Source organism: Rissa tridactyla, chromosome 15, assembly GCF_028500815.1.
Source record: "Rissa tridactyla isolate bRisTri1 chromosome 15, bRisTri1.patW.cur.20221130, whole genome shotgun sequence".
Classification (NCBI taxonomy): domain Eukaryota; kingdom Metazoa; phylum Chordata; class Aves; order Charadriiformes; family Laridae; genus Rissa; species Rissa tridactyla.
The window spans coordinates 9249048-9274042 of record NC_071480.1 but is presented as its reverse complement, the minus strand read 5'-3'; the positions used below and the strand labels follow the sequence as shown (position 1 = coordinate 9274042).

Sequence of the window (24995 nt, the reverse complement as noted above, 5' to 3'; positions counted from 1 at the left end):
AAAATGAGGACAAAAGGGATAAGGCCCAGATCAACCACTAGATTTTCACTAGCCCAAATTCTATTAACTTTTTTGCTCATTCTTTTATTCATCAGTCTGTGATATTTCTCTGTCTGCTCTTACCCATCATGCCCACCCTTTGAACAGAAGCGTAGCTACAGATGGTACTTTGGCAAGGTGGAGCGAGAGCTGTAGTGGCGTCACGTGTTGTTAGAGAAGGCTTCAACTGTTAATGCATCCCTGCCACACCGCTGGGTGACCTTGCACGTGTCCTTTTGATTCAATGTCTCAGGGTAACACAGTGAACAACAAAAATAGCGTCCATCACTACTTCACCACACTTTTGACTTGCAGGAACCATTTTCTGCTGCTTTCTGGACTAGTTGCTAAAGAAATAGAGAATTCTCCCAGAAATTCAGAGCACCATTATATAACTGAATCTCCCAAATGGAGCGTTTATACTGAATTCATCATCATGGTGTCTGAGCATCTGTTGTATTTAAAATGAGAAAACAATTTAAATGTAGTGTTTAGTCAGAAAATCCTGCACGAATCCAGAAATGATGATAGGCTCATCTAATAGCCCGTTTTCCTACATTACCCCTATTCTCTCTTAAGATGTAACTTTCGTAGATGATGGATTGGGTCAGTGCCAAATTACAGCTTGCAGTAAAATTTTGCATCAGCCAAGACATAATCAACATTAAACATTTGAGTCTAAGACTTCATTTTGATCCTTACACAAAGTGAATTGCAGAACAGTGTCATTTATTTATGTTTATCCAGCTCTTGCTCATCTGCTAACAACGAATGACAAGAGCAGTTGACGGGCAGGTCAGCCAGAAATACCCCGCGTTTAGAGTAATCGGCAGCGCAAGGCTTCAGCAATGACTGCCCTGTCAAAAATGCTCCTCAAGTCACACAGCAACCAGCATCACAGACACATCTATGTACCTCTGGGGCTCAATTTGGATTTTTCCTTCATTGTGTTTCCTGCTATCTGGAAGAGAGTACAAGCGATTGTGACACTGGCAACAGTTTTGGCAGCATTTGGATGGCAGGAATCCATCACCTTTCGGATTTATTTATTCAGGCTATCACTTACTTAATTTTTTGGTGTTAGCACAAAGGTGAAACGTCCCAATAACAAATTCTGAGACATGCACAGCTAATCTAACCTCTTAAGCTAGTAATTTGTACTTTTTACTGTAGTCCTGTGGATGCTTAAAAGAAACATAGAGTTTTAAATACTGTCTAAAATACCCTTTTTTCCTACTAGCAAATGAATTAAAGTAAGACTTACAAAATATTAGAGAGAAATAGTTTAAAATCTTCTACACTTCATCCAGGTCATATTTTTCATATTTTCTAGCTGCAATGGTTGCACATAACCAAGGATAAATGTTTTGTTTTGTTAATAGCCTCATCAGTGTAAGATACAAGGTCAGCAGCCAAAATGGCTCTCCTGCTTCAGATCCGATTCTCACCGATCTCTTCTCAAAGCACTGTTAAACACCCAGCTAGAGTATCTTAGAACAGATGCCCCAGAAAGCTGAAGACTCTCTCGCACCTTTCATTCATATGTCAGCATCTAGAGATAACTACTTTAAACCTAAAGTGGGCGACGATACTTTTTTAGTCATAATATATGCTAAAAATAACACAGAGTGTTAACTGCTTACTGGGGAAGCCTGGATAAAACTCACTCTTGAACACCATTTGTTGAATAGAGCTATTGCGAGTTAGTTCTCGTTACCAACTGGTCTAATTAAGTGTTAGACACCATTTGCAGTTGAAGTGCTAATTCCTAGCATATCATTATTTCTAGTACAGAAGATTTTGCAGCCAAGTATAGTTAACCCTTGACTGTGTTTCCACTTTACTGCATGATGCATTCGTGCATTTCTCTGCACGTGCTTTTATACAGCTGGCTGCTCAGAAGCAGGAGAAAACTGAGTTCCTTCCTTGCATTCTTAGTCTTTTAAGTAAAAAAGAATTATAATATTCTTTACTTATCAAGGATACAACTGCTGGCATATTGCTATAGATGTGGATGACAAGCCTTTCTATTAAATCAGTATTGTATAGGCATTTATTTTAAATCACAAAATAACTGTCAAAAGCAGTAAAAAAAACCCCAAACCAACACAAATGACATTTGTCAGCAACAGCCTAAGGAACCTCAGTTTTAATAGAGAGAATCTCTCAAATAGAGTTAGGGATATACAATTATTTCAAACAAATGGTTTTTGCATCTCTCCTTCGTTATATTAAACTAAGTTAATCTTTATAACTAATTTTAATCTTAAAACCACAGTAGTTGCTAAAATGCTTAGTAAACTGCTGGAAGTATAGGTGGTCGCGTAAAATTTATTTTACCAATTTACCAACAACATAAGACTACCTCACTGCTGGGGACTTATACATAAAAAATAACTGCCAAGTAGATCTATGGATTAATTAATAAGTATGTGGGTAATACCACCTTGGCAGATCCTAACATTGCATGGTAGAGTACCCTGTGCGTGACAAAAAGATGGGTTTGTTTTTCAAAGACAATTACTGTGAATCACAATTTCTATTTTCTTAAACAGCATTCTTCTGAGCCTGCTAACAGCCCAGTTCTCCAGCTGTTAGTTTGAATGGGCTCACTGAAAGCAAAAAAAGGACTGAGAACTGGACCAGAGAGTTAAAGTTCTTACCCCACTTGAATTGTAATGACTTGTGCCTTGAGCAGGCCAGGAGTATCCACCAAGATGTGACAATTAAATACGTACAATCTTAGTGCATTCTTCTCACATATGGGTGACTGTGTGTGTGGACAAACAAGGTTTCATCATTATAAGAATTCAGGAAAAGACAACATTAACATCCAGCTCCAAATCCCAACCAATTATGAAAAAACTGCAATTAACTTTTTGTCTTCCTTGAATAGTCCATGTGATATTTAGGCCTATTATTAAGTGACACACCATAAAAATCCTTCATCGCTTGCCAAAGATAGGAAAATTTCCACTGCATCGCTGCCAGGCGTCAGTCCAACAAAACAAGACAAATCAGGACCACGGGTTCTGAGGAGCCCGAGGCATCTTCTCACAGATGATGCTATACCTTTCCATGAAGCAGGAGATAATTTAATTTAAAAGAAATCTAAAAATATTTTTGTCAGCCACACAAATTGCACGTCCTAGAACCAGGGGACATTTAAAAAAAAAAAAATCATTTCTTTCACAAGGTGAGAACCTCAGATCTAAAACCTGTTCAGATCCACAAAATTAATACCGTAAGTAACTCTTAGATGATATGACATTACTGCGCTTTCCAAAGGGATTTACAAGACCTGTAAGAGCAACTATATTTTAACACTGGAATATCAACTGTTGTTATTAATAGGTTTTAACTTATTAAAATGATTTTCCTCACTGGACACCTGCCATGCAGAAATTACATTTCTTTCGCTGTTTTTATTAAACTCTGGATAAACAAAAATGTATGATTTTTTTACCTTAATGAGATCTTATCCACTTTTTACAAGGACTCTGAATCAAAACAAACATTTAACTTGTCTTCTGGAGCAATTTCGTTTGCTTTTGTTCCCTGCTATGCTAGAAACATGCTTTGTGCTTGCTCTCAATCAGGTATCCCAACAGTTTATCAGGTAGCACAGCATAATACAAATATTATAGTTACAGATTAGCTGTTCCTTGCTGCCATTCACTTCAAGGTTTAGATCCCTTGCCATTTACAAATCAAAATGCTTATGCACTCAACTGTAACACTTCCAAGTCAGAATAATGGGTATTCCATTACTCCCCAGGAAGACTATGGAAACATTTGTGGGTAAAATACTGCGATAACCAGTTTTGTATTTCTCCATGTCTCACTGCAGCAGAGTATTTCATATTGGTCTAACATTTATAAAAGGGTTACACACAGACACCAGATCAGACCTCTGTCACAGAGGGTCTTTGTCCAAGTTAAAAAATTGCTAAAAGATTGCTGAAAAGAGTCCCTGGAATATTTGGCACCCACAACCATCAACACAGCAAACTGCCTCCTTTTGCTTGGCCAAAGAGCCTTGGTCAAATGCCACACAGAAAATATCCTGCTGTTTGCTCTGACCAAAGATGCACATTTCACCTGGGTGAAGGATCAAGAAAAGCAGCAAAACACATTGCAGAGGAAAAACAGTACAAACAATACGACTACAAGGCTGAACTTCATCAAAGCATGGGTTATTACCATTATAAACACACACGCAAATGTGTTGGGAAAGGGAATTAGATGTTTTCCCCGTAGTGGCCAAAACATGAGCCATAATATCAGCCTATCTATATTATTTTGCCCCAAAGCACATGCTACCAGGCTGAAGAGAGCGTGCTCTGAGTAGATTACCCCGAACGTGCTGTTGTCAGCTCCCGCTGACATTCCCAACAGCCTCAGGTGTCTAAAAAGTGCTATGTCTGCTCCTCCTCCAATGCACATTCTTGGGTGATGGAACAGGGGCACGTTCTGGATTTTCATGGGCTAAAAGAGAGTAATTAATCTTAATTCCTTTCTTCTCCCTGAAAAATAGAACTTCTATAGCTCGAGGAAAACAAAGAGCGATCAGTTGTTCTGTGGCAAATTAATCTTAAAGGGGGAATCTTCCAAAGAAAATCAATAGCTTATAACAAGATTCTGTATTGTGTTTGAGCCCTGAAATGCAAACTAGAAGCAAAAGGTACTTTCAGCATTTCAGGTTTGCTCTTGTTGTGCTTTGTTGTTAATATAATGTCATCATTTGAAAAAGTGAGATTTTCACATAGAAGCAATTGTAGTTATGTATGGCTTCACCTTCATGGAAGACTCTACTAATATTTAATACAGACTTTAAGATTACAGGTATTTCAGGGAACTTTAAAGAAATTATTCTCAAAAGAAGGAATTTAATAGGGACTTTATTTTTTTATCCTGCATGTAATATTCTTTATCTAAGACATCTTTATTCATTTGTACCTTTCTAAATTAGTCTGTTCCATATGAGAAACTTTGAAAAATATGTCTCCTTACATGGTCAATCTTTTTAAAAAAAAAAGAAAAACCTAATGAATTTAACCATGGTGCCATGGAAACAACTTTAAAATTAAATTGGGTGCAGGGAAGAAGGATACAACTCTAACACAGAGAAAGTGACAGGTTTCATAAGAAAAAAAGTCTGTCTTCATTCAGCACTGGGATCTTTGAGAAACAATAACACATAGCAAGGCAGGGGGATCTTTTTAAACTATAGCAAAGCGAGATTTCTCAAGCACACTCTCCAGAAAGGTTCATTACCAAACTGAGATATGATAAGGAGAAGCAGCATGGGGCAGAGGCATACAAACCTGCAGGAATGGGAAACTTGAAATGAAAACCGCTAGAAGCGCTGGTAAAGAATGCCAAAGTTTTTAGACATGTAAAGACAGCACAATATGGGGCACAGAGATCATTTACAGATCAGCAAAGGAAATAACTATTCTAATTTCTAATGAATTCAAGTACATTGACTCATTCCCACAGATAACCTTTTGACTGCCTGCAGTCTGGGTGTAAGTTTTTCACCGAGTGAATTGTGTCTCCTTCTGACATCAGGAGAGGTCTCCAGCAGAGACGGGACACTATGATGTGCTGAGGCCCACATCGCTCATCGCACTACAAAGTGTTACACAAGGCTAGAACTGCACTGGACAGTAGGGTCCTTCCAGTGAGTCTGGGACAAATATTCTACACGTGGTCATAGATAACATCAGGAGTTTTATTACCATAAGTCCCATCAGTAGAAATGAGAGTTCAACATTGACTCAGAGCCTCCATGGAGAATTTGGTCCTTACTTTTACCCATTCCTGCACTAGACATTTTGGTTTGTTAGATTAATTTAGTTTATATAATTCATTGTTTTTCTGGGATTTTGTACAGAAGGAATTCTAGTCTAAAGCGGATTTCATCACTTATTTCCTTGATAACTCAAAAGTTAGTTTGGCTGACAGAGTGAATAATTGTACATAAGAATATGTTACTAAGCCTAAAAATTTCAGTGACTGCACAGTCCCCAGAACCTTGATGTTATCAAAGTTCAGTAGTACCCAAAGTGATGACTAATAAGCCTAGAACCTCTATGTGCTGTAGAGTAAACGCTCTCATTAATTCTTTACAAGACCTTTAGAAAACATACTGCATTCATCCTGCTACCTAGCTGTCAGAATTTAGTAGATGACTTCATTGGCTACTTTGACATTTTTACTTTTTAGTTCAAGTTTGGTTTGTTTGTTTGCCTTAAAAAATACCTACCCTGCAAATTGCAAAAAGGTCAACCAATACTTCCCAATCCAGACAGGAAAAAAGTAACTGAAATTAACACGTTGTAGCAGTAATTTTGACCCTTACCTAATTTTTTTTGGTCTGTGAACCGTTAGCTGTAACTAGTAAAGCTACGTGCCAAAAATCTTCTAATGTTACTAATGCAAATATTCTCTTTCAGAATTTCCACTACTCCTTTTTACATCAATGTCCAAGCACTAAAACAGCATCACTAAGGGATTTGGGGGGGGGGAGGAACAGGAATGGAGGACAATGCTTGGTGAATTTTTGTATTAGGAAAGCTCATAAGATCTGATTCTGAATTATTTGAATACATTTGTGCAGTGAGGGCAGAGTGTAGGAAATGCAACTGTCTGAACACTTGCAGAGTTGGGAGGCATCATTTATTTCTCAATTTATCATAGACTGAGAGAATAATGGTATAGGTTACACATATATTGGGATGCTGTTATAATTCAGATCACTACCAGTACCCGTGTTGGTGGACATACATTTCTGGATGGCAAAGCAGCGCTTTGTCTTTGTAACTTGATTGTGCACAGCAGATTCTGTAGGGAGGCCATTCTTGCAGAGAAATCCTTGCAATTGTGTATCACTGATGAAGCCCCAGACATTGCGTGCATCCAGAAGACAGAGTCACCAATGCAGGCACTAAACCCCATTTCAGTGGTTTTGAGGTGGGTGGGTTTTTTTTTTCCTCATTATAAACACAGAAAGCACACTATGATGAAATTTCTTTACTGGCACTATTAGTCTTTGGCCATTTGTACAGTTAAAAAGACTGCCAGGCATAGATCAACTTAGTACTGGTCTTGTTCACAGTATGCAAGTCCAGAAATGTCAGGGGACAGCCTTTAGATTTATGCTAACACATGGAAGGCACACCAGATTTTTAAATACAAACATCAGGCTGCTGCAATTCTGAAAAGGCCAGAACAACGACCTTACTTTTTTAGTTGACATCTGAAAATTAAGATAGATATCTTTAGGCTAAATAAAGTTAACTAGCCTTTGAAATTCTTAAAAGTACTTAACGGCCTCACAAGTTCATTGGGGTTGTTCATCTTTTTTTAAAAAGTGAGGCTAAAAATTGCAATATAAATGGTAACAGTGTCCAGTGATCCCAGACAAATCAAATGCCATTGTTCTGGGTAAGACATTTACATATGCAGGGAGAGCGATGAACTGCGCCTTCACAATTTAAAAGTTCCATCAAATCATAAAACTAAAAAGCAGAAGGAAAGCTGTAGGAGCTAAGGAGAACCTGGTTAACAATAATACGGTAAGTGCCTAACTGTAGGAGCTTCTGTAACAGAGTTTGTAAAATCTGGGGCCAATGAATATTAGTATTTTGAATTCTGTGAGTGTCAGTTTAAACAGTTCCAAACCCACATCCCATATGTTTCTTCAAATATTTCAACCCCTGACTCCTCTGTGTTTGGCTCGCGGCTGAAAAGTACAGATTACTTGATGCCCATGGCAAATGCTGTTGCAACAGGGAAATGATGTCAACCCCTGCAATGCAATTCATAACTTGATGTGGGTAAATTCACTTACTGGCAATTTAAAAGAAAACATGCTGGTGCTGTGCCAGTGGGAGCCAGATGGTGACTGAAATTATTAAAATCATGCATGCCACAAACGTCTGAAAAAAATGCACTGTTATAAAATATCCTAAGCGTAGATGGGATCCTAATACAAACCAATTGGTGCATAGAGAGTATTTGCAAACAGTGTATTGTACGATTTGCTACTGTTTAATTGTAACATTTCCCTTCCCTCTTTTCTAGGTTCAACTAATCCATTATAACCATGAGCTGTACACAAATGTCACAGAAGCTGCAAAGAGTCCTAATGGTTTGGTGGTAGTTTCCATATTTATGAAAGTAAGTATTCACTATTATCAATACCTAATATATAGACAATGGACTTCTTTTCCCATGAGCTATAAATCTAGGAATTAGACTATATCATTATACTATAGCCATGCCTAGAGGCTCTGATCTGGAATCCAGAGACAGCATCATCCCAGGAACCGAACACACAATCTCTACTCCAAAGCGCTTACAATGTAATGTAAGGAAAATGAAAAGGTATGGGGAGGAGGGGGGAGAGGAATCCTTGCATCATAAACATCACTCATAAGACTTTAGTGACTGTGACAAAAGTTGCTAATTTTGCAGATTTGATAATTCTTCATGAAATGTTATTCATTCAATTAAAAGTAAATCTCTCCCAGTAGGTTGAGGCCCTGGGAAAGAGGGCATGTTTGCTCTTTGGAGACATGCTGATGTTTCAAAGTCAGCACAATAAGTTTTTCTCACCATATAATTTAAAACATCTTAAACTATTAAAACCAAAAGAACATTGGAAGTGTAACTCTTAATATATTCCATTTCACAGAGCTAGAAAGACATGAGTATTTTGTCATCTTTCAGTCTCCATCCTGATGCATAGTTAGGTCTATACATTACAGTGATCTAGCACTGAACTCAAGACTTAATAGTTTACTCAAACCTCCCTAATTACATTGAAGAAACCTTTCACTCATTTTATGTGAAGAATGCATTTCCCAAAAAAAATGTTGTTCATATTCTGCCATTTTTTAATCTCTGTTTCATCAGTCTAAAAGAGCATATATTTTTGAATAAGTGCTTCATACCAAAATATATAGCTTTCATCATCAGACCTTACGTATTGGATATCTATTAATTCCCTTTAGTACTCTCTAATCCCATTTCATAAGGCGAAGTTCCTGACAAAGCATTAACCTTAGAGTTAAAAATACGCTTTTCACAGAGTATGTTGAATAATTAGATATGAAAATTGCCCTTTTATACAGGTCTAATAATTAAGAAAGATATTTGGGTTACCTTTTTTCATCCAAAATGTATTGTATTACGACCAACGATCTTACTTGAATTAGCGCAAAAGGATAAAATTGAAGCAAGCCTTCCAACTGCCCAGCATGCCAATTTTGTCTAAGTAATGCATCACTCGTACTCGCTGAGTTGCACACTTGTTATAACGAGCAACAAAATTTAGTATCTGCCTCACCATATTTTTCTCTAGGCCTCTCTCACTGGCATGAAAAGATGTGTTCCATTTTAAATGTCCAAAGCACTTAGAAAAACTTCTAAGTGGAGAAGTAACCATCTGAATTTCCACCCCAAAGAAAAAACACAACAAAGCAACAATGCCTCTATGCCCTCTATCATTTTTCCTATAAGTCCTCTTCGGGATGCTTATGTTAATGCAGACTGAATGTTTTCTGTGTACGTAGACGTGTATGTATATATGTATACATAATTGTGAGTTCATGGGGGTGAAATGTAAGCATTTCATACCTGTATGTAAAACAAAGGGAAGACAGATTTTATTTACAATCTAAATAGTCTGCTGCAACAAAAGTGTATTTTTCAATAAATAGAAAAATAATGGAATACTGTATGAAAATCCTGCCTAATTACGTTAACCACCTGCAAACCCCATCAAAGCTGTTGGAGAAGAAACTCGTACTCACGCTTTTATTCGGGCACTAATTTCTATTCATCCTGTTATCCCATCCCTGGGTTTTTTTAAATTTCTTTTTAGATACCAACTTTCTAACAAGTTTTATTAGAAAAATATCCAAGTAATTATTTCCTTTTCCCACAACAATGAAAAAAAGGCAGAAACAATTTGGAGGAGTGGCAGGAGAAAGAGAAGGAGGGAGAGAGAAGGAGGGAGAGAGGGAGAGACAGAGAGTGTGTGTGTGGGCGCACGCCCACGTGGAACAGCTACATTTCCAGAAAGGAAACATTTGTGAGAAGATTTTGACATTGTACACTTTCTCTTCTGTAGGTATCTGAATCATCAAATCCATTTCTAAATCGTATGCTTAACAGAGACACCATAACAAGAATAACATATAAAAGTAAGTTGTTTTTTTTTTATTTACTATGGCTAACAGTTGTATGATTTTAGTATCAAATAATGTATTTAGCAATCCACTGAAAAAAAAAAAAGCACTTCATTATGGGCAAAAATTACGAAGTTTGCATTGCCAGCAACTCTGCATGATAAACTTGGGAACCTGAGAAATCTAGTAAGGTCATCACTTCTTCAAATGAATTTTGAACTTCAAAGTCTATTTTATGTTTGAACAAGCAATAAATTAATGAAATTATACTTAAATACATGTGCTGTGTTCACACAGAATACTCAGGAGAAACTGCCTACTGTTAGCAATAAAAGTAACGTGCACAGCAGCCTGGATTGTATCAGATCAAGTTATGTCAAGATCTGCATCATTAACTGTGGATTTAGTATTCATTAATACCTTATTTTTGTACAGAAAAGTTATGCCATTTCTATTCAACTATTGCTGTACTTAATGGATATAAAAAGAGGTCATTAACATAGCATGTGTATTTGCTGTATTCAAATTTGGAAAGCCTTTAATTGATAATGCTCAATAATTCCACGTTAGCGTATTGAACTTGTGGAAAACTGGAGCTTAAATGTCAGTGAAAATTAGGCTAGTTTAGAGAAAGTCATGAAAAATACATATATCTCAATGGAACAAATTAAACCTCTTCTCCTGAAAACCTTATTCTCTTTGTCAAATATTCACTTGAATTCCAAGCAACCATTGAGTTAATAAAACAAGTTAAACGATACCAGAGTTTAAATTCCAGAAAGTACACATCAAACTGAAAAAATAGGAAAAGTATTGTAAAACTCAGCCTCCATTTGTTATTCTGTAAAAAACGACTTACAATTTTTTTTATAAACTTCATCAATTTTTCTTTTGATTATGAAAGCTGGGAGAGAGTTGTTCACAATAACGGGAATGAGACTGGTTTTCAGGACTCCAGGATTTGGTTCACAATTCTGATAGCATTTGTCTCAGTTTACCTTTCTGTAAATTAAATATATTGTACTATATACTCTACAACAACTTTGCATCTGAAGCTCCAGAGATCTCAAATACCCATTTAACTTCAACAAAAATCACTGAACTTGAGGTTTATAATGGAAAGGCTTGGAGAGGTTTCTCTACACGTCACTAAACTACAGTCTCATTTCTTTCCATGGAATCCATCTTTTCGCCCTCCCTGCAAAGCCAGGATTGTAAAAAGAAAAAGTGTAGATTTGAGATCAGTATGAAACGAAAACACAGAATTTAACCACTAATTCCTGAACAAGAGAGCACTAGAAAGACTTCAAGTCTTGCCACCCCATACAGAATTTGAAGAATGGAGCCAATCCAACCCCATTCTGAAATAGATAGTTCCTTGTCCTCTCCTAGAACACGCACCTTTCTTCCCACTGGTGTTTCTCTAATTTTACCTTACAGTTAACAAATTTTCTTACATCTTTGGTCCAAATAAGAGGCCTCTATTATGATAAAACTCTATTCTCCATGATACCTGTAGAAAGGAAAGTGACAGAGGGTTCCCCTCAGAACATTTTTTCCAGATCGTTCTATCAGTACGAAACATCAGTATGAAAGCAGGAGATCAGCCCAGTTTGTAAACTGCCTGTCTTGATTCCTTGCAAAAACAGCAACACCGTTCTCTAAGAGCTTCCTGCCTACCAGTGCTGCTGCAGCATCCTGGAGATCGGCCATTATCATTAAGGCTGTACGTGCTTTTTCAGGCTCTTTCACTCCCAAATTACATGTTCCTGGCTGCTGTCTGGGGACCAGCCAGAAGATCTCTGACTGTACCACTGAGGAAGCTGCTTTTCCCCACGTACACACACACAGACCTGTCAGGTCTCGCACACTGAATGAGAGAAGACTCCTGCCTCATTTTTCCCATCACAGCAACTCTATCTCATGCATTTACATGAGTGTCACAGCCTTTTTTGCGCTCCTTGGCCCCACATGCTACAATGGCTGGCCAGCAGAGCAAAGACTGGACAACTTGTGGTGGCTGAGAGCAGAGGAGAGGCCATGACTAAGCATACGCGGGTCCACAGGGGCAGGAAGGCACCTGCAGCATCTCTCCCTTGTTGCATCTTTCGGCGTGCAACCATCGCCCCCACCAGGAAGCAAGCATACCCTCCCAATACAAAATACTTCCTTTGTGCACTGCAGGTGTAAGTGGGCACCCCTCTTCTCTGGAGCTGGCAGCAGCCTACAACCTTTCATCGGTTGTTTTGCCTCTTTAGAAGGAAAATGCAATTCCAATCACACATAATTTGCGTTTACTAAATGAAATTTCGCATGAAGATGAACACATAACATAGGCTGCAGAATCAATGATTAACAGACCTGCTTTAATTGTTAACCACTGTTATCACTAACAAGTTCATGTGTTAAAATGAAATCCTTGGCAGATACAATGCATATAATATTCTGCAGGGCACTGGGTTACTTACTGTAGTAACAAGTATTGACTGGGAATTTTTTAGTGTAAATTGGGAATGTGAAAGTGTTATTGAAAGTAATTTTGCAGTTGTCTTGTGTGATGGATTATAGCATCATTGCTGAAAACTAATTTTACCTCTTACGTTACGAGGATTTCTATTCTGCCTTTAGCCGCTGGAGTTTTTTAGCTTGTGCTTTAGGGGTCCACTCCTGAAGTCAATACTCAGCAGGCTACTGACAAAATGACCAGTCCCAGTGTGCTCCATAGGAGTGTGGAGCGAATGAGAAGTGGAGCATAGGTTCCGAGTCAGGACAGTTAGTAAAATAACTAAAGTACTACTTTTTTTTTTTTTTTTTTTTTTTTTTTTTTTTTAAGAACAGCAACAAAATTAAGAGCTATCTATGCTGCTGCGTGAAATTTCCATGAGCAAAACGCGTTAAAAGGGGAATTTCTACTCTTAGATATTAATGGCTACAGTGAAGTAAAGTGGACCCCATGGAATTTTTAAGCAGATTTTAAATGCTTATTTTATTCCGTTATCACAGCCCAAAGAATCTACTGTGAACTAGTTGAAACAAATGTTCTTTCAAACAGGCTTTAGTCAGAAGCTATGTGAATACCTCTAAAGAAAAACTGCTTTCATATTGCTCTTTAAGTACGACATTGCAGGGGATAAGTTAGCTTTCTTTCAGAACAGTTATGCTACATTAGCTTTTACTCAGTGTTTGCTTAACATTGGAAAGTAGTAACATTTTAGATCCCCAAAATTCCATATGAAAATTTAGGCTTGCCATTCCTCACCAAGATACTGCCCCATTTTCAGCAAGGCAGAAGAGCTGTAAAATTCTGAATTTCCTCAAATGGAATCTTTAACTTTATAGATAGGGTGCAAGTGAATAAAATGTTCCGATTTTAAGAGATTATCCTGAAAATGCTCAATCTTAAAGATTTCTGGAAATAAGAGACTTAATTTCTCAAGGTTCATGTTTCGGTTTGCTCTCTGAAGGACTGAGCTCTTGCAGCTCCTGTCCCAAGCAGTAAAAGCTCAGCAGTCTCGAACCAGGCCGCAGGGACTGACCGCAGGTGCTCAAAATGGGCCTCTGTCAGCCTGGGTCAAAGGGACTTGTAAAGGCTGGTAAATGGAGAAACTCTGTTTCAGGATTAAAAAACTGACGATGTCTACATTCCTTACCCTGTAAATCTAATCTAGTTAGAGCTGCACCTGCCCTTTTCAAATTATCATGATATGAACTTCAAAATCAAATGGACCTTCCTTTGTTCAGTAAATAATATATTCCTTGTAAATAGTATTGTTTTGAAGAGAACATACATAGAATTTGCTGTGAAAGCAGACCTTACGCGCCTGTTACAAACCTGGGGATAAAAGAGGATTTCCATTATTTGCTAAGAAAATTGTCAGAGTCAATGCCTTTATGTAAATGAATATGAAATCTAATCCGTATAGAGAAAAGTTCATGAGTTCAGAAACCACCCTAAGGCACAAGCAGATCAAGATAAACAGAACATGTGCTGTAGATAGGAACAATGCTGAGAATCTAGTAAAGGCTGATGGGTTTATTAAAGGAAGTTTATTACTGGCAAGAGATCGCACGTGGTGACTTTGACCTACACTGAACTACATACTTACAATAAACATCAGACAAGACATTAAAGTGTTACATCGAGTATTAGTGCAAACCCACCAGTTCTGTTTCAGTTCCAGAATGGGAAACTTTTATCAAGATGTGGGGAAAGGGAAACAGCAGAGCTGTTCATGGGAAAAATGTTGATAACCAAATGCTTATTCTGTAATCTTTTCTCAGGCCATTCTCGTGGAGTCATCTAACTTCCCATGGGAATAGAACCCATATACAGGCAGGAATAAATACTGCTTTTACTTGGCCAAACTCTTTTATTTATTTTTTTCATTCACCCCTATCTTCCCCTTTTCCTCAATGATATTTTCCTCCACTTTCCCATTAATCACAACTGATGGATTTTGACACTTAGCATAATTCACTGTCTCTCCTTAAACATATCCCAAGTGAAGACAGAGGCAATGAACTAGGTTTGGAGCCACTTCACTGCTGGGTGCTGGTGCGGGAGATGGCCACATATTTTGTAGGTCCTCAGTATGCAAACAAGATAACCTAAGCAGTTGATCCGAAGCTCAGTAAGGCTAAGGAGAACATCTCTCCTGATTTTGAGAGCACTGGCATACGTCGGGCTTACCTGAATGAGTAGGAGAACCATGCCCCACACTGCTCTCCCACTCTTACATGCCACATTCCACCACCGGAGCATTATTATATTCTGAGAATGACTAAACACTGTAAATCCACAGACAAAAGTTAAAAGCCCATATCAAAGTAATGAATTACTTTCTCTATTAAAGCAGTGTGAGGCAACTCCAAAACCCCCATGATTACCTGAACTAATACCAGCAGTAAGTCTGTTTCTGTATCTTCCATTTGACAGGTAGTCCTATTGCTAATAATCTGTGCACTGTTCCGAATACAAATTAGCCAACTAGAACGTGGCACACACAAAATACGTATATACGTATCATCAATATCCCTCATCTGTATTAATCTTTAGTTAGCTTTCCATCTCGTAGCAAATATTTTGGGCATATTCTACCTTGTTTAAATCATTTTAGCCCAGCCAAAGTCAGTATGGATGAGACAAAGCAGATTTGGTCCTTAAGAGTTTGACTGACTCCATGCCATTCGGAGCTAACACACTGCTCCCCATGGTTCATAAATAATGAACAGGATGTTCGTGTGGGAAAGGGAGAAATATGCGATGACTCATTGAAAACAGGCACTGGGCTTGAAAAGATGCATTCATTCTCTTCTCATGTAATTCTGGCAAAATTACCGCTGCGCTGCAAATAATGTTTTAATGAATAGGACACAGGTGTAGTCAGTCATCTCTAGCTGTTAAAGTTTGACAGTGTTTTGACTCTAAGAATATAGCAACAGTTTTGCACTTTTGTCTGGAAAATTTTGGATTTAAAAAGACTGCGTATCCCAGGCCATGGGCCAGTGAAGGCTGAGCATGTTAAAAAAGGTGACAGTCAGACACCTACAAGACGCAAACAGTATTTGCCCCTCTACTTGAGGATCTAGCTACACGGTATGGCAACTACCCTGGCTCGAGCTGCAAGAGCATGGCAGAAAGACATATTTCTGACAAACCTGAAAGGGCCTGCCAAGATTATAACAAACACATTTAAAATATGAAATAACTGTAGGGCACTGGTCAACGTGGTATAAGTGTTACACTCTCACCTCGACCCTTTAACTGATGCTGTAGCCACTAATATTGCTACCCCAGAAGCCTGTAGCATGTTGACTGCACTATATCAAAAATAATAAAAAAAGTCACATTTGCTTTGCATGTGTTGTTTGATTTTCTGTTGCCCAAGACAGTAGTCTGCAGTCCTTGTTTTTTCCATTAGATAGTATGAGACAAGCATTTTGCTCATCTAAGTTTTGTCCTTCAGCTATAAGATGTTAAATTCAAGTTAAATTACTCTCCTCTTTTTTTAGTTCTTATATGCTTCCTTGATCGCTTATATTTCTTTCCTTGGTTCCATTTAAAAATCTTTTCCCAATGGCAAGGAACTGTTTATCAGCTTTAAAAAAAGAAAAACACACAAAAAAAAGCCATACACAAACCCAAAACCCATTTAAACTTACAGTGAATGGTACATGAAACACATCAGAGAATCCAACAGAAATGCCTAAATTATTGACATTCACCTAAAAGACGCACTTTCAGCATTTTTCTTTAGTCTGAGCAGTATCTTCTATTTTATTTATGCTATCTTCTTTGCCAGTTCATCTTGTATATTGAAAGTGGAAACACGCTTAAATATGCAGGTTTCAGTGCCAGTGTTTTAGCACCCACTCTGTAAATGAACCATATTGAACACACTACATGCAAGTGAAAGCATGCAAAGAAATTTCACAACATTATGGCTCGTAACCAGCCTGGCTTTCTCCTAGATACACAGTGTCAGTAGCATATAACAAGTGAAGTGTGTATCCCTGAGTATTTTCTATTAAGGAACTCCTACAGCCTAAGATTTGGCAGGAAAATCTGAGCTCCAGTTTTGACAGCACTGCCAAAAATATTGTAGGGCCAGCATTACACAAGGGAAATAGTGCACATAGTACAGAAAAGGCTGAGGAACTTTGATGAATTTTGAAAGATATAACCATCTCTCATTATATTTTGGTACATATGCAGAGACTGAATTCTGTTGCAGAGGGATACCTCATTAATTCCCAGGGAGGCTTACAATAAAAGCAGGGACCCTAGTAAGCTGCTTTCCGGACGTACTTTTCCACCCCGATTTTAGCATTCTGAGTGAGCTTGCACTGCATCCACCCCCACTGTGCACACGAAAGGCCAGCAGGCTTCATTGAGCAGCTTCATTATCATGCATTAACCTTAACTTCCTCCTGTGGTAGAAGGGCAGTTAAGTTTTAACACTCTTGGCGTTCCCAAGGCTTTGTTGAGCAAAAATTGTTAATCACTCCAAAATACGGTAAGTCAACATTTTCCAAAGACTGCTGCATCTAAATCAATAACTGCAACTTCAAAAATCTTTTACCTCCCGTTATTAAACATGATTCGGGGTTTCACTGTGAATGCTTGTGCTAAACTCACAGAAGGCGTGCACGGGCATCTAAGAGCAGAACTCAATCCAAGAAGGTTTAGTGAATTCTTGTTACTTGTTCTTGTCCAAACTGCTGGAGCATTCAGAGATGTATGTTCATTATACTTCGTATTTCAGTAAAACTGATGATGTTCTGGAATAAGGATTGTACATAAAAAGGGTGGGATATTTTTACATGGGTTTTTTTGTGAAGCTATTGTTTTATCTTAATTGTTTTCCTTCTTTATTCTCTAGATGATGCATACTTACTACAGGGGCTTAATATTGAGGAACTTTATCCAGAGACGTCTAGTTTCATTACGTATGATGGGTCAATGACAATTCCACCCTGCTATGAAACAGCAAGCTGGATAATAATGAACAAACCTGTCTACATAACAAGGATGCAGGTAAAAATAATTAAAAAATTACTTGATCTAGTATCTGTACAAAAGAATATTTTAAACATATGTATTTGTAGCTTTACATACAAAATTAGATTCAACCTTTTGCTGTAGGGATCTCTGCCTGCAATTTATACCATTTGCAAAAGCATTTAAGAGTTTTTTGCTAAATTAAAAATATTAACTATTTAGAGCTCCCTAATTATCTATACAGACACACACATACTTTGAGGTGGGCCCTGCTTGCAGTGAGGGTTTGAACCAAACGGTTTCCAGTGGTGTCTTCCAAACTAAATTATTCTATGATTCTGTGAATAGATATATGGGGATTCTAAAACAAGTATAGCAGTGTTGTACAAAAATAACTGAGATATAGTATAACATAGGCCATTCTTGGGTCAGAAAGAAACGGACAAATTGTGAGCGACACTTGTGGCCATTTAAATACATATCGATAGCACGTTAGTGTGACAGAGATCCAATATACTGGGCCTTCTTGAAAATAGATCAGCAAGTGCCTTCTGATATAGAATAAGATGACAGGATAGATATTGCAAGTATCTTCAGAAAAATCAGATTGGCAAACTGAAGCCCCTATTAGAAAGAAGTATGATAAATTATGCAAAAGAAAACACAATTAAATTAATTTCATAGTAAAATTATGCTGTTGAGGAAAGACTCCAGTGGAAAAAATCGAAAAGACTACATTTCTGTATGACTCACTCACAATCCAAGGCCTAACATCAGAAAACAACAAATTTAACACCAATTGCAGCCTTCTCCAGAGCTTCCGTCAGCGAGTTGCCTACGGAGCTGTGAGCTGAACTAAAACCTATTCTCTCGCGTACTAGAATCCCAAAGGAATACTTGAACCACCATCTGCCTGTCCCAAGCACGCAGCAGACGCAATCTGGCCTGAGAAATGAAATGAGGAATGATAAAACAACCCTAAATATTACTTTGGGATTTAAAATCATATTAACATTGTAAATAAGATGACTTTAAAAAGCCTGAGAGATGTTTTATCTTTGTGATATTCCTTCTGTCCAATTTTATCTAGATGCAGCCAAAGCACTTTGTTTCTTTTCTAAATGGGTAATTTGGGAGAACGACACAGCTGAGCACAGGCGAGCATGCTGTACATTCTGAACTTTCCAAGCAGGGGACCCAAACGTTTTCCTACAAGCAATGTTTTTACTTACAACGTTAACGTACAAAACAAAGATTAGAATATTCCTTGAGTCTACGCTAGTACCTATGGGTTATAATTTCATGATACTTACTCCTCGTTATGCTTTACTGGTTAGTTACATCCTCCATTATTAGTGCTGCAAATTGATTTCATGGAATACTTACTAATGACATTGTGTACTCAGACTGATAAAGGAATGCACGGCTCAAGTTTTACCTGAAAGCTGTTAAAGATTTTTACTACGTAAAACCAGCTACTGAATTTCCCCATTTAAACATTAAAAGTCACAACCAAACCTCTTAAATTGTACTCTGACACGGAAAACATTTTTTTCATGATTTTAAACCAAAATATTTTAAAGGCTTCTGATTTACAAATTGCAGGGTTCCTTTCCTCTCTCACCAGTTTCCTACACAAAGTTTGAAAGGTTTTGGTTGACTTGAACCAATTAACATGCTTTTAGCACAGTTGCACAGTCATTATAAGAACCGTTGCTGTCTGCTTGTAGTTTGCATCCAACCACTGCTGGGCACACTGAAAATCCTGGATGAAACTAATTCCCTCTGCTGATCTGTAAAAACAGCTCAAAAGCAGACAAGAGTCTACCATAAGAACACTTTAGACGCAGCACAGACAATATCAAGACAGAGCTGACAATGGAGAAAGGATTTCACTTTTTAACATCATTAGTCTCATGACTTCAGCAGCACGACTGTCAGTTATCCTTTCCGTCCTGACTGGCCATACCTGGTCCTTGAGTACCATCATCCAAAACTGCGTCTTCTCAACTGGAAGCTACACTAATAGCTACAAAACTTAGGAAATTAGCTCGTGTCATTCATCAAGTTCATTTTCTCTGCACCAGCTGCTGCTAGCTGGTACTCTGTATTCCATTTGTTTCCTGAGCAGCCAAGGACACCTCAACACCATTTTCACTTACTCCACACAAAACTAGTTACTTTCGTTTAAAATGGGGCTCAGAAACAGAGGACCACGGAAGGAACGGTTTTACCTCGCATTAACTCTTTCAACCCACCTCTGACTAAAAATCACTGAAATTCTGTGTAACTTTCATTTATTAAGTAGTCTGTTTAATAGGGTTGTATGTTGTTTGCTTACAGGAAAGACCAGTACTAAAACCCTTTGTTTTGTATTTTGTATAGATGCATTCTTTACGACTGCTAAGCCAGAATCAGCCATCACAGATATTTCTGAGCATGAGCGACAATTTCAGACCAGTCCAGCCTCTCAACAATCGATGTATCCGAACTAATATCAACTTTAGTTTACAGGGAAAAGATTGTCCAAACAATAGAGCACAGAAACTACAGTATAGAGGTACGTTCTACCTCCAGAATAATCCTTTCTATGCTTACACTGAGCTCTTTTCTTTGAGAAACCCAAGTGCATAATAAAGCATACAAATAAAAACAGATGAAACTCCAGGTTTGGGGGAACTAATGGTACGAGTCAAACATTACATACTGGAAATGGATGAGAAAACTTGCCCAGAAACATGCAGGAAAAGCATGACAAAAAACCCACCAGTCTGGGACATCTAATATTTTTTTTTTTTTTAAAGCAGATAGAACAGGCCTTCAAGTTTTCTAGCCTCATTTTAAAGTCTTCTCACCTTACAAAGTGCATTTTGCTCTTTTTTTACCCACCTTGGAAAGAAAAAGGGGGATGAGCTGCCTTGATGACAGCTGATCTCAAACAAAAGAATAAATTTCACTTGGAGGTGCACCACCATAACAAACACCCAAATCGGAAAGTTTTGTATTACGCAATGGATATTAAACAAACGAACCAACCCAGTCTCGTGCTGGTGGAGTCTTAAGGCTGCCAAAGCTGGGGGCTTACAACTGAGCTGTAATGTGTCTTATACATCTTATGTATCGTATACACACACGGTTATATTAGCTGCAATAATAGCATAAAAGTGCCTTCTTACCAATAATATTATGGTTATGAAGGAGTACTATTGAAGGGTGGAAAAGAAAGCATGTTTTCAGGAACAAGGCTGATGACTTGAGTTGCAATACTTCAAAGAAACAGTCATTCCAATTTAATGCTTTTCCAGAAAGAGGAGGAAATTGAGCCTCCTGGCTTTTAAAAGACAGTTTGAGTGCCTAATACAGTGTTAAATCCAGGCAGTTTCATATTTGGAGTTTATTAAAGCATAATTGTTTTTGTTTTGTTTCTCTTTCCTTTCAGTAAATGAATGGCTCCTCAAGTAAGTAAGACAGAGCAGGCAGAACCCATAACCTCAGTGGAATGCTACTACTGTGAATTGACATAATCTAGAATGCACCCAACCTCACTCTCTTTGGGTTCGCCGTAGCACGTGCAAACGTGCTGTAGGAAAAGAGCTGCCATGTTGGAAACTCAACTAAAAATTCATTCATATGATCGGTGGTAATCAAAAAAAAAAAAAAAGTAAAAAGACAGTATTACAGTAAATGTGATTACAATTTTGATACAGTTTTCCTGAACTAATTTAGCTTCACAGAGAAAGACTTTTCAGCCTTTGTACATATGAAATTCTTCCTCTTTTACCCCCTCCCTCAAATTTAAAAAAAAAAAAAAAAAAAAAAAGAAAAAAGGTGGCTCGGTACAGCATCAAAGTGGAGTTGTGTTCTGTGTGCCAAGTAATCCTTGGAAAGCTCTCATTATTTCACTATCATTAATGGATACTGACAAGACAGAACAAGACGACTGTAGAGGAAACTTATTTCTAGGTTATGATCTTTCTGTTCATTTAATTAAAAAAGGGACAGACTTTGAGAGATAAGTATTGTAAATATATCACTGCAGAATATAAAGGAAATTGAAATATTTCCCTCTTTGTCACATATCTGTAGTAGGAATTGCCAAAATCAGAATTGATCCATTTTCTGTTTCTTGTTTTACAACAGGTCATATGTTGTGTTGGTTACTATTAACAACTCAATAAATGTGTTTAACAAATTAATTTAGCAAACTTGCTTTGATTTATTTTTTCCTTTCTGAAATAGGAAGCCTCTACTACTTGTGGCTGCATTATTTGTGTTTTTCTTTTTTCCTTTTTTTCCCTTTTTTTTTGTTTACTACATTTCTTTGTTTGCAGCCAATTTAAGTGAGTTAATGGCAATTGGGAACGCACTTAAAACTAGTATAACTAACTCCACTTTATGGTCCATCATTAATAGGAGCTGCGCTCAGAAGAACACAGCAGTTGAAAAAAACAAAATTGCCGTTTTCTCTGCTGAATCCATTATTGGGACAAACAAATTCAGATCCTGTAAATTGGTAATGGAAAGGGATATCTTTTCTTTACAGATAAAGCAGGAGCTGACCAAGTAAAAGCGAATGCCTTTTTTCTTGTTTATAATGGTCATTCACTGTGTTTGGTTACTGTCAAGAACTCAATAAATGTGTTTAACAAGTTCACGTAGCACACGTTTGACCTTCTTGCACGCTAAGGGATTTTTTTAAATTTCTTTTTTCTTTAAATCTGGAGAGAGGACAGACCTCATGCTATTCCATTCCTAACACTCACTTTATAACATGTTGAAGTTCACAAAAAATAAAATGAAGCTAAAAAGTACCACGCCTGATCAATGAATTATTTATACCAAATGGAAAAACAGGCACTACAAGAAGCATGAGGGAACTGAACCACTATAAAGAAGTTGTAAATGTTGCAGGCCAACTAGCTTTAACATGACAACCACATTATTTCAATTTGGCTGAAGAGAACAGTGCAGGTAGCATCAGATAGGAAACTCCTGAGTCTGTGTTGCAGACCGTGGTTTGGAATGATTGCAACTTTTGTGTGACTTCATTTATGACATGAAAGGCAAAGTTATCAGGAGGTGAAAACATGCACGGGCTGGCCTTCGGGGGACCCTTAAAGCAGGTACATGGATGTAGATGGAAACCTGTAAGGAACCCAAAGTCGTCAACAATTCACTTTCTCATCGAAAGGTGCAAAGAAGTCACTAGTGAAAGAGAAGAGGTTGGCCTAGATAGGCTGTGGCACAGTGATGCTGTATTTGTAGGAGGGGTCTGGGCTGATGACCCCGACCCCAGGGTGCTATTAGCACATATATAGTACCTGATCCTTGAGTTATTTCATTTCGAGCATTTCAAATTACTTCCATATGCCAGTTTAACACTGTGCAGTGATCTGAAAAATCCACAACACAGCTACAGAAACGTCACACAGTGACTATTACACTGTAGATTAATATTGTCAACTTTTGCAACTGAAATAAAACAAAATTTTCACCTTAGATTTACCTAGCTAATAAAAAATAAAAAGCACCATTTAATATTTTTGAGTTGCCATAGTGATCTGTAACTTTTAAACTTGTGGTGTTGGGATTGTTTCCACTACTTTTTTGGGTGGTTTGGGTTTTTTGAAGCTTCTCCTAGGATTGCTAAGGTTGTAGAATAAAGTTACTGAGAGCACAAGCTATACAATGCTTCCATCTATACTTCTGGACAAATATCTAGCAGTTGTGGATCCAGGTTTGTCAGTGACAGAAGGTAGGGAAGATAAGCCAGGCCTCCATTATAAAACTTTTAACAAGTAATAAAACCTATTTTCTATTTTACTGAAAGCTGATTGAAGGGATTTAAGAGGAGGAAGAGATATGATAGAAGGGACTAGTCCTAGGAAGGAGTCATGCTGTGCTTTGGATTAGGTGAGACTGCGATATAGAAGCCCTGCAAATAGAGAAACGGAGCAATCATACTGGGACACCAAAAATATATTTGTCAACATTTCCAGCTCCATTTTGTGAGCTAATGAACTCCATCTTGCCATGATTTGTATAGGTTTTTGTTTTAATCATAGATTGCAGTAGAAATAGACCAAACCACGGCTTAGAATTAAATATCTTGTGTATTTCTCACATTTCAGAAGTACTCAAATCTAGACATCTAGCTCCAGGATTTTCAGATCAGGCACATTCCTCTGTGTCAAGAGACACTGAGCATCCAAAGCAAGCCACACCTTATCATGAAGCCTTTAAGCAAAAAGATAAAATTTCAGTATCAAACAGCTGGCACAAAGACAATCTTCCAGTGTTTGGAGTCTACACAGCATGGCAACATGTGCATACAGTAATCCCTCCAACTTGAGTGCTTTCTGTCCACGATGCTCACCAGAAGTCTGGCTGCACACAGAGCTCAGTACTTTGTAGTAAGTGCTGAATTTGTGGCCTCGATACCATCCCTGCTGACGTGATTCAGATTATGAGTGAGATTCTTTGCTTGTGATAAGGCTCAGTACAGGCATGAGGTACCTGGCAGGGAACATAAACCTGGCAGCGGTCCTCGAGGAACAGTCAACGCCACAGGCAGGACCAGGTCGCCATGCCATGATGATAACAGACATTAACAACCTAATCCTGGGAGGAAACACTCAGATTTGATCTTCTGCTATCACAGTTAAGAATGTGGTATCAAACCAGGTACCAAACTTATCAAGCTAATTTCATGACAAAAAGCATGAGAAAATTAAAGTTTACAGTACTGTAAAAGCCTCTGTTTCAAGTAGTATTCAAAAAAGTGTAATACTTAGCCAAATTTTATAAGCTCCATGTTTCCTTTAATCAAAAGGAAAAGCGACTTCCATACAAAAAAATAAGAACTAAATAGAATCTGTGGGTTGAAAACGAAGACCTTCAGCATAATTGTACCTATAGACAGCATACATTTGTCCTTACACTATTCCGGCCCTGAAAACTGAACCAGCAAGCAAACATCTCAAGGATCTGCCTGGAAGCTTGGAGATTTTATAATAAAATGAACTTCTATGAATCAGAAAATATCCTTTCTCACCATTTAAACCTTTTGCTTCTCTATAAAATATATACTCTGAGAGAAGAGGGGGTGAGGGAAATGGTGCTGAGAAACCTGAGATCAAGGCACTGGCAGCCTCCAGCAGGGCTGGGAACGGTTACACGCGAAGCAGCGCAGGGCTGCACTCCCCTACACGGATCCACAAACTCCAACTGCGACAAGCCACTCAATCAAAAAG

The 24995-nt window shown here is 37.9% G+C and overlaps 1 protein-coding gene across 3 annotated transcripts in view; it reads left to right on the top strand.

Moving 5' to 3' along the window:
* Window positions 1-22617, top strand: part of CA10 (carbonic anhydrase 10) — a 207147-nt gene extending 184530 nt beyond the window's left edge. For all 3 annotated transcript variants that reach the window (XM_054221638.1, XM_054221636.1, XM_054221637.1), the window contains 5 exons: window positions 8131-8226; window positions 10184-10256; window positions 17624-17778; window positions 20128-20302; window positions 21182-22617. In XM_054221638.1, the coding sequence (XP_054077613.1) occupies window positions 8131-8226; window positions 10184-10256; window positions 17624-17778; window positions 20128-20302; window positions 21182-21204 (522 nt within the window). In that variant the 3' untranslated portion in view covers window positions 21205-22617. The remainder of the gene's footprint in view (window positions 1-8130; window positions 8227-10183; window positions 10257-17623; window positions 17779-20127; window positions 20303-21181) is intronic.
* The last annotated feature ends 2378 nt before the right edge of the window (window positions 22618-24995 follow it).